This window comes from Leopardus geoffroyi, chromosome C2, assembly GCF_018350155.1.
Source record: "Leopardus geoffroyi isolate Oge1 chromosome C2, O.geoffroyi_Oge1_pat1.0, whole genome shotgun sequence".
NCBI classification, from domain to species: Eukaryota; Metazoa; Chordata; class Mammalia; order Carnivora; family Felidae; genus Leopardus; species Leopardus geoffroyi.
Genome location: NC_059333.1, coordinates 1258557 through 1269120, shown reverse-complemented (window position 1 = coordinate 1269120; position 10564 = coordinate 1258557). Strand labels below are relative to the sequence as shown.

The 10564-nt window shown below is 61.9% G+C and overlaps 1 protein-coding gene across 7 annotated transcripts in view; it reads left to right on the top strand.

The window, feature by feature from the left end:
* Positions 1-10564, top strand: part of COL18A1 (collagen type XVIII alpha 1 chain) — a 94048-nt gene that overhangs the window by 58627 nt on the left and 24857 nt on the right. For all 7 annotated transcript variants that reach the window (XM_045501113.1, XM_045501112.1, XM_045501114.1 and 4 more), the window contains 3 exons: positions 3416-3502; positions 4817-4876; positions 6673-6802. In XM_045501113.1, coding sequence (XP_045357069.1) covers positions 3416-3502; positions 4817-4876; positions 6673-6802 — 277 coding nt within the window. The remainder of the gene's footprint in view (positions 1-3415; positions 3503-4816; positions 4877-6672; positions 6803-10564) is intronic.

Below are 10564 nucleotides of genomic sequence, written 5' to 3'. Positions count from 1 at the left end.
ACTGTCCTCCCTGCCGCGTCCCCCGCGGGCAGCCTGGCGAACAGCCTCAGCTGCTGGCAGCTCGGAGCCTCGAGGGACGGGTCTGTGGGGACGGTCACGGCGGAGGTCTGGCCCCCTGACCCCACCTGCCGGGAGCGCCCGTGCCCTCCCCTCATGGCCGCCACCCCCAGGGCACCCTGCTGCCCCGTGGAGAGCTCGACCTTCTAGAAGTTAACACCCGCCCTGTGCTGTCCTTGCGTCTTCAAACTCGGTCACCTGGGCGACCCTGTCCCTCCTTCAACAGGACTGAGGTCGAGAACTTGCACCCCCAGCACAATGCCAGTGCTGACCCCTGACCTGACCCCTGCATTTTTACAGGACGGCCCAGATTTCCCGTGGGCGATGGTGCCCCCAGGAGCCTGGCTGGTGGAGGGCACCTGTGTGTATGGAAGGACAGGGGCCTCGCTGCAACGCTCCCTGCTCCTGGTCTGCACACTTGTGCTCAGGTGCACACCCCTCTGTCACCACACGCACACACGTGTTTACATGCACACGCGTGCTCTCGTACGATGCTCTCACTGCATGCACACATATGTGCACACGTTCATGCACACGGGCACACACCTGCTCTCACACCCTTGTGCACATGCCTCACATTGGCACACGCTCTCTCATGTGCTGTCACTGCATGCACACATCTGCTCACACGCACACGTGTACGTTCACACGCACGCACGTGCTCACGCATAACCCATCCACACAAAGCTCTCACACACGCTCACACGCCTCTCCCACGCAGCTTGGCCACCCTCCGTGGTGGTTGGACCGTCCAAGAATTTGAAGGGAGGGACACTTGTCCCTCAGATATACCAAGCACTGTCCATAGCTGACTCCCTGCACCCGGGCGTGGACTTCCTCTCGCCCCGGGCCCAGCTCCGGGGACCTGCCTGCGGCCAGTCCCTGTGCTGCCCGTCCTCCCCCTGCCATGGTTCACAGGGAGGAGCTCTCAGTAGTTGTGCCACGCGGTCGGGCAGGCCGTCCCTGAGTCCCGCCGATGGCTCTGCAGTGAGTTCCCCGGTGACCACTGTGAGGAAGGCTGGGCCCCACTCTGACCTTGCACTTTGCCGGGACGCTGCAGGGCGGCACTGCGCCTGGGGGACGGCGGCAGGAGGAGGCAGGGACCGGCGAGGGTGACTCCGGGTCTGAAGGGGCAGCAGTGGCTGCGGTGGGGGTGGCCTGCTGGGCTCGGGGTTAGACACAGGCCACTGTTGGTGTGGTTGAAACATCTCTGGCCCCTGAGACCGTGCTCTCTGTGCCGGGTCACCTTCTTCCTTAAAGAGATGGAGTTCTCAGCTCCACGCTTCCGGAAGGATGCCACCACCACCCTCCCCCAGTGAGGCCACCTAGCAGCCTGGGGACAGGCCCGTGGACAGCAACCCTGCCCCCGGCTCCCTCAGCCCCACCGTCCGGCCACCGTCTGTCAGCTTGCCTCGGAGCGCCACGAGGCCTGGACATCACTTGGCACGTGCTGGTCCTCACGCGGGTGCCCGGAAGAACCTTCTGGAACTGATGACCATCCTGAGTCCAACTGAGAACCAGGGCGGCTTCCTTCTGGGCTTTGACCGCGGAGCCACGGGCAGCTCCTGCCTCTGGTCTTCCGGAACACGCTGTGGCTGGTGGGAGAACAGTGAAGATGAGGTACGTGGTCCCGCCCACAGCCACGTTTTCACCGCCTTCCGAAGTCGGCCCAGCTACAGGAAGTGACCCTCTGCCACTTGGCGCACCCCACGTCAGCTTGTGAGCCGGTGGCCACTCTGGTGGCCCTGAGTCGTACCAGCTGCCCGTGATGGCGGCTCTTTCGTGCATACTTGCAAAGGAGGACACCGCGTGTGTGCACAGAGCACAGATCACCCACCCGCGTCCCGACTGCTGCCCGCCCGCCTCCTCAGCCGCCTCCTTCCCCTGCACGTTGGGAAAACGAGGACCTCGCGGTAACTGGAGCCGAGGGTCTCCCTCCACCCAAGTCCCGCCTGGGCCCGACCGCCCTCACTGGCCTCCCAGGAGCAGGTGTGTGTGCCTGAAGGAGCACGTGTGTGCAAGGGCACGTGTACGTAAGCACAGGGGCAGGTGCGCATACATGTGTGTAAGCATGTACCCACACAGCACATACATGCACACACACGGGCACACACACATAGCCACACACGGAGATGGGACACAGCCCCACAGGCCTCACTGCCAGCAGTTGGGGAGTGGAGCCGGGAGTACGGAGTCTGGCAGAAGTGGCCCCTGAGGTGCTCACTGCCCTGGGTAGAGATCCAAGAGGGCTTCCTGGAGGAGGCGGCCTTGGAAAGCAAGTGGAGCCCTCAAGCAGGGCTCATCTGGGGACCCACTGGGGTGTTGTTGGTTTGCTGTCACATGCTTCTTGCTGGTGTGGAGCACGAAGGTCAGGGGATCGAGGGCCACGTGATGGAGGGAGTCTGAAGGTCATTTGGAGGAATAAACAGAACAACCGAGGTGAGTCAGCACGTGGCCTGTGGACCCCTCTGGCATCGCCTGTTCTGTGCAGGTGAGAAGGGCTTTGTTTGACACGTTGAAATGGGCGAATCGGAAGGAGACTCTTGCGACGTGGAAATGACACGATGACATTTCGGTGTCGGTAACGCTCGGAACAGCCGCGCTCGACCCTTCACGCGCTGGCTGTGGCCGATGCCGAGCGGGCGTGTACCAGGCAGCACAGAGACCGAGGACTCCCCAGCTGGCCCTTTACGGAGAAGCTCTGCCGACCCCTGACCCAGGCCCTTCCATTACGTCTCAGGATTGACCAAGTGTGGTTTCTACTTGGGAAAAAGGCGCCGGAGAAAATCCCAGTGGGTTAAATGTTGAGTAAAAAACAAAGAAAATACTAGAAACCACATGTGTGGACACTCACCGTTTCCAGGCAGGGAAACCTTTTAGAAAGCGGCCCCGGTGGCCTCTCGTGCTTGAGGGCGAGGTCTCAGCCGAGCCGATTCAGGGCTCGAAAGTCAGCGAGCGCCACACGGACTCCGCTGGGCCGCGCTGCGTATGCCCTGGGGCTTCTTCAGTCTTGCCTGCTGCTTTTCAGTCACGGGCTCTGCCGGTCCCCGAAATAGCCGGGGCCACGCACGGCTCTCCCGTCCCCGTCACCGCCTCCCTCAGGCCTCGTCCCTCCACGTCTGTGCTGGCGACCCTGCCTCACGTGGCACTGACCGGGAGAGCGGCCTCTGTTCCCCGTCCCCTCACGCAAGTGCCTTTGGAGCCCCAGTGGGAGCGACCCGAGGGCCCTCCTGTCTCCAAGACGGCCTCGTCCTGGACCTCGGGCGGCTCCGTGACCCCGCTGAGACCCTCAGCAGCGCCAGGCTCCGAGCCGACTGCCTCGGGGCCTACGGTGACAGCTCTCCCCCTCTGCCTTTAGGGAAGGATCGCGGAGCTGAGGGTGCGCGGAGACCCCCGGGTGAGCCCCCTGCACTGTCTGGAGGAGGACGACGAGGACAGCGGTGGGGTGAGTCGCTGCCGTGGCCGGGCTCCCGGAGCTCCCTCCCCTGCACCCTGCTTCGCCCCCCACCACGGGCAGAGGGCCCAGGGTTGGTGGGGACTGGGGACCCCAAAGTGGTAGGACATCCTCCTTTGAAGGATGTCATTTGGGTACCAAGAACCTGGGACATTTTCATTTACCCATAACATCAGAAAGAGCATTCGTTCCCTGCCTAGAACTTTCCACTTAAAAACACATACCAAACGTGGAGTGTTAAAAGCTTCCGTAGAGTAGCCAGTTAGGTGATATGGTTGATGCTGGTCACCTTGGCCAAAATGTGCACATGCGTCTGCGTGAGACAGCATGTGTGTGAGTGTGCATGTGTGAGAGCATGTGTGTGTACGTGCATGTGTGAAAGCGTGTGCGTGTGTGCCCGTGAGAGACTGTGTGTGCATGTGCAAGAGCGTGTGTGTGTGCACATGCCTGTGAGAAAGCGTGTGTGCATGTATGAGAGAGCACGTGTGCGTGCAGGCATGAGTGAGAGACTGTGCATGCACACGCCTGTTTGTGAGTGTGTGTGTGCATGCATTTGTGAGAGACCGCGTGTGTGCACGTGCCTGTATGAGAGTGTGTGTGCATGTGTGCATGTTTGAGAGCGTGTGTGTGCCTGTGAGAGAGCATATGTGTGTGTATGGGTGTGCATGCGTGAGTGTGCATGCACACACCTGTATGAGGAAACATGTGCATGTGTGTGCCTTTGTGAGAGAGCATGTGCGTGTGCACACGCCTGTATTAGCATTGTGTGCACGTGTGAGAGAGCATGTGCACGTGCCTATGTGAGAGAGCGTGTGTGCATGGGACCTAAGAAGATCCACTTCCCAGGGCGTGTGAGGGACGGAAGGGGAGGAAAGTCCGTGTTCCCAGGGAGAATCCAGATCTCAAAAATGCCCCCAGTGACCGCACGGTTGTGAAAAGAATGAGGTCGTCAGCCACGTGCAGTGACCAGGGCAGGGACGATACGATGGTTCCCGTTTCCCGTGGCCGCAGGCCACCTCATTCGGCTCCGTGAGGCCGTTCCCCGGTGTGGCCTTTGAGTTGACAAATCCGTGCCCGGAGCCCCCTCCATGGGGCCTCTCTCCTCTGGCTGTTTCCTGGGACAGTGTCCCAGGAGCGGGATGACCAGGCAGAAGGAAGGAGCGTGTTTCTTCACGGTTCTGTGTGTGTGGCCGGTGGCTGCACCGTTTCCCAGAGGGGCGTCCCAGTTGCTCTGATTGGCGTGCCTGCTGACACCACCCAGGGACGGGGTTCGGTCACCGGCTCCTTCTTTCCTGCAACCGTCAGGTGTCTGGAGACTTCGGGAGCGGGCTGGAGGAGAACCGGGAGCTTCTCAGGGAGCAGCCGGTGAGTTCCGTGAGTCCTGGCGGGACCCTGTCCCGACAGGCTGTGTGAGCACACGCGTGCACACGCGTGGGGGACTCCAGGGGCTCCCTGCGACCTGAGGACACGTTCCCAGCGGGACACGGGAACGCACCCTCTTACTCCTGTCACCAGGGATTTAAAATTCGGTTTCTGAGTCTAACCCCTCGTTGGATCTCTGGGGTGACGTTGATGTTCTGTTTACGCCTCCCCGTTAGCTTGGAGGGGCCGCGGAGTACTAGCGGGTTTGTAGCTCAGACACAAAGGGAGGGTGGGCGGGCCTTACAGCGAGGAGGTTTCTGGAGGCCAAGTCCGAGCTCGCCCAGGTCCCGACCCCCAAAACAGCGAGCAGGAGGGGGAAAGGCGGCTTGTTTGCATTTGCACCACAGTGTTGTGCCCTCCGCTCCTGCCGGCCCGGGGCTTGGGCATCGAGGGGCCAGGACAGGCAGAGTGCTGAGCTCCACCCGCACAGGGGGTGCTGGGGACCCCCTGGCCCCGTGCCGGCCGGAGCAGTCCTGGGAGGCGCGCCCAGCAGGGCCCCGCTCACAGCAGGCGTCGGTGCGCGGTGCCCGACGGCGGTGCCCAGGTCAGACGGGCTGTGCGTCCCCACAGACGCAGGTTGGATTCGGGCGCTCGCCCCTTCACCCACCGAGCTCCCGTCCCTACCAGGGTGCCTGGGGGCAAATCGTTGCTTTGGGAGCGCAGAGACCCCCGTGGAAATGTATCCGAGCAGTGCCGGGGCCGCGGCGGGAAGTGCCGAAGCTCTGCATCCCGTCTCAGTGGGCTAGACGAGCGGCCGGCCCAGGGCGGGTCCGCCCCGCGGTCGGCAGTACTTGAACTGGGAACCCACACCCGGCCAGGCTCCCCTGGGGAAATCCGGCCGGCCGGCTGCTTAGGGTGACGGCAGAGGAACTGGGCCACAGCCTGTGCGGGGTGGGCGGGCCGGGCCAGAGCACGAGCGGCCTGCGGGGGCTCCCCTGCCGGCTCTCCGTGTTCTCCACCCTCTCACGCTCGGTGGCGCAGGGATGTCGGGGGGCCAGCCGGGGCTCGCGGGTCCCGGGGGGCCTTCCCGCATGTGCGGCTGGGGCCTCGGGGGAGGCCTGATGTCCGGCTCCGGGCCCCCCAGCCCTCCGGCCTCGTGGGCACGCCGGTCCCCGAGTGCCTTGACCCGCACGGTGTCACCAGGGAGCTCCTGCCAGACATGCGGCGGACAGTTGCGGGAAGCATCTTGACTGTGTGTTTGAACGTCAGCTTGTGCCCACGTCCTTGAGGCTCCCGGGTGCCTCTGGGGACCAGGAAGAGGCGTTTTCAGAGCAGAGCCGGTCTTGCTTCCTCAAGGGTGGGTGCAAGTCACCCGGCCCTGGCCGTGGAGTCCCCCGGTCGTGACCCCTGCCGAGGACAGGTCGCGCCACATGCCATCTGTGCCGTGAAATGCCGGAGGCTCCCTTCCTCTGAAGGCCTCCGGCTGCCCTCGCCGGGCGGGTCCTGACCTCGGGGAGTGTCCCCTCGGGGCTGTCCCGGGGCCCTGGGCGAGCACAGTGGGTGCTGGTGCGTCCCTACCACACGGGAGGACCTGCAGGCTGGGGCGTCCGGGGGCTCGCAGGGCCGGGACCCCATCCCCATGGCTGTTTCGGAGGAAGAAGCTGTGGGGAGTCCCGGAGCTTCTTCAAGAATCCACGCAGATCCTGTCTTACAGACCACACGTGTCATAACCCAGCACCTGCCACGGCACATCCGCGTCTGCCACATCACGGACTTGTCTCCCCCTCTCACCTTGCCAGGGTCTGTCCCCAAAGCCCAGCCTCCCCGAGGCTCCACCAGTCACTTCTCCGCCCTTGGCTGGCGGCAGGAATGTGGAAGATTCCAGAACTGAAGAAATTGAGGAAGAAACCACGATGTCTTCGTTGGGAGGTAAAACTGTTTACTGATGGGGTGTGCGTGTCAGTTTGAGCGTGTCAGCGACGTGTGGTTGGGTGGTGTGTGTGTGTCAGTGGCCCACGTGTGTCAGTCGTGTGCACGCCGGCGAGGGGCTCCCTGCCGTCACAAATGCGCCCAGACTGGGGAGCGGTCAGAGCCCGCCCGCCCCCTTGTGGCCGCAGGAGAGTCAGGGCAGGGCCGCTGCGTGGCCTTTCCTTCCGTGTCTCGTTCCCGGCGTTCTTGTGCCGGTGGGTCCGTGGGGCGTCCTGTGCTGCAGGCTCGCCAGGAGGACCTGAGATTTGGTTTTGAAGGATGACAAATCATTGTACCAGTTGTCCGATGAATCGTGGAATGCTGGGGTCGGCATTTGGGGTCAAGGACGCTTCCCGGTGGCCTTGGGGGTCTGCTGCCCCGGGGGGTGCGGTGTGGACCTGCCCGCGGCCGGGCCACTGAAAATGGAGTGTCAACGCGTCAGCCGTCTGTCGCTGCCAGCAGACGGCCACACATCTGGCCGCCGGGAGGGCGCTCGCGTCCCACCTTGCGTCCCAAGAGCCATGTCCTCTCCTGCAGGCCCCGCGGGGGATGGGCTCCCCGCCCGCTCAGGTTGGCGGCAGAATCCAGTTCCCTGCAGCCGTGGGACGGGGGCTCCCGGTCCTCACTGCTGTCGGCCAGCGACGGGTCTCACGTTCTCGGGCCACCCACGCCCCTCTGTTCCTGGCCACTCCAGCGCCTCAGAGCCAGCCACGGCAGGTGGAGTCCTTCTCGTGCTCTGCACGCCTCAGACGCCCCCTCCTGCCTCTCCTCTCCCGCCTCTTCTGTTCTGGGGCCTCGTGTGGTTAACGGGTTGTACCCCAGTAATCCAGGATGATCTCCCTACCTGCACGACGGCTGTTTAGTAACCTGCGTGCGACACCTGCGGGGGGGCCTTCACAGCAGCGCCCAGATTAGCGTCCGACAGGACCACCAGGGGCCGGCGAGCTCAGGAGACCTCCTCAGGGCTCTGCCTTCCATACTTCCGTCAAGGCTGTAGAAAAGTATGCAGACGTTTGTTTTTATTTTAGAGAAAAACATTTATTGCTTTTGAAAAATTACTGAAATAATACATGCTCATTGCTGCCTCCGAAACTTAGAAAAAATAGGGAGAGACTTGGCATCGGTCCCCAGGGCCCCACGGTCCCTGTTCTGGGTGCCCTTTCTCCAAGGACCTAGTTACGGCATTTGTCACAGACGTGCTTCCCAAGGGCCCGGCCATGCTGGATGACATTGGTGAAGAGTCTGGCCCCTCAGGGTCCTGAGTGAGGGATTCGGGCCCCATCAGGGTCCCAGGGTCAGCCCACTGTGCTCCGTGGCCTGGGACCCCAGCCCAGGGCTGACCCAGGACCCCTTGGGGGGAGGCTTGATGGGCCTGGGGTCACTTTTTGTTTCTGTTTTTAGTGTAATCAGCATACAGTAAACTGCACTTATTTGAAATTTGAAACACGCAATCTGATAAGTTTTGACCTGTGTGTCCACCTGTGAAAGTGTCACGATCAGGGCATGACCGCATCCACCAGCCCCAGATACTCGTTATGCACTTTGCGGTCCCTCCCTCCTACTCCCCACACCCCTCCCAGGTGCCCCCTGATCTGCCTTCTGTTGCTGTAGATGCTGGTGTTTTCTGGAAGGTTCCGTACGCGGAACCATACGCTCTGCCTTCCTGTCTGGATTCATCCGCTCAGCACCGTTGTGCTGACGCTCAGCAAGGTGTGATTTTGCACTGTTGGTTCGGGCGCTGTTTCGCTGTGTGGAAGGACCCGAAGTTGGCTGTCCACTCACCTGCCAGTGGACCTTTGTGTCATTTCCAGTTGGGGGCTGTCACAGCTAAAGGTGCTGTGGGGCTCCAGGGGAAGCCTCTGTAGGGACACCTGCTGCTATGTCTCCGCTCGACACCTTGGGTAGAATGGCTGGGCCACAGGACAGGTGTGTGTTTGACTATCGAAGATGCTGCCGCAGACAGTGTTTCCCCGCGGTTCTGGGCGGCGCTGGGCGTGGCCACGTGCCATTGCCAGCGTCCCGGCAGGTGCACAGGGCGGCTCAAGGCCGTGTGATTAGCCGCCCCCTGATGACTGATGACGTGGGGCATCTTTCCACGTGCTGATCTTGCCTGCCCTTTGTGCGTTGTTTTCAGTAAAGCATCTGTTCAAATCTTAGCGGCTGTTTCCCAGTTACTGACTTTTGAGAGTTCTTTATGTTCTGGATGGGACTCCTTTGTCGGGTGTGTGTTTTGCAAATATTTTTTCAGTCTATGGCTTATCTTTCCGTTTTGTTAATAGCGTCTGTACGAGAGCAGAACAGATTGGTTTTTAATTTGGATGAAACTCAATTTATCAGTTCGTTCACGTGTGGATCTCGCTTCTGGTGTCAGAGCTAGGAAGTCTCCCTGCCCACGGTCCCAGGGCCTTTCTGATGTGCTGGTCGTGTTACGGTTTTGGGTTTTGCATTTCGTCCTGTGTCCCGCTTTGAGTTAGGTTTCTGTGTGGAATGAAGCGGCTCTCTGTTCGGCGCCACTTACCGGAAAGACAGTCTTTCCTCCCTCTGAGCCGCACGTGTGCCTTGGTCAGAAATCAGCCATCCGTGTACGTGTGAGACTATTTCTGGACTCTGCTCCGTGGGTCTGTCCTCACAGCAGTCCCGTTGCTGTGGCTTTGTAACAAGTCTGGGATAACACCGTGCCAGCCCTCCACACCTGCTGACCCTTTGTGAAGCTGCCGTGATTTTCCGCGTCCTCCGCGCGTCCTCGCGCACCGCGGACCCGGTTTGTCGGTTTCTGCGCGAAGAGCCAGCCGGAGCGCCGACCGGAGCGTCTCTGGCTCTGTAAACCAGTCCTCGGAAGGCACAGATGCTGAACGGAGTCTTCCGAAAAGGCTTCTTCCTTTGCTTTCTCTTAGCAAGGTTTTTGCAGTTTAAATGTTCACTGAGGCAGAGGTTTTAAGTTTGCCTTAAATCATGCTGCATTGGGAATACGGGCCCGAGAGGTGTGCACCCCATGCTGGCCGCCACGGGGCCGGGGCCGGGCTGCCCTCCCGCACCGACCTGGGACTCTCCCTAGGTCCTCAGTGGGCGTGGTCTGGCCGCTGGGCCAGGGGCATCCAGGAGGCTCTGGCGGGGTTGTGGTCAAGGGCGTGGACGTGGCTCCGATTTCTTCGGTGCCGGCGGGGAGGCTGGCAAGGCCCCGGAACAGTCTGCACGTCGGTCCATGTTCAGCTAAGGGGCCTCAGATCCCGTGCAGTCCCCGGCCCCAGCCCACTGCGCCGTCAGAGGGCCCAGCACACCCACCAAGGGGGCGGTGGTTCCCCCCAAGTCCCCTCAGGAAACGGGCCTCAGGAGCGGCGTGAGTCCCTGCGGTCTAGCTGGGTGGGCCGACCCCCTTGGAGGAAGGTTTGGGGGAGCAGCCTTAGTTCACCCCACAAGGGGAAGGTGCCCATCCTGACCGTCCTGGGCTGGCCAGGGCGAGCCAACGGCCCATGCCTCAGGCATTTGTGCCCTGTGGCTCCTTGTCTGTGTGGTGGCCGCCCCGGAGCTCTGGGCCCCGTCTGCAGCTCTGGGGCCCTGCAGGGCAGGCCAAGGGCTGATTAGGCCAGACTTGGCCCGTTCTTCCTGGGGTCTGGAGCCTCCACCGTCAACCATCCCCAGAAGGAAGCCTCCAAGGACATCGCGGGGCCAGTGCAGACACTTGAATCTGGGCCGCGTGTTCAGTCACCTCAGGCAACAGCCTGA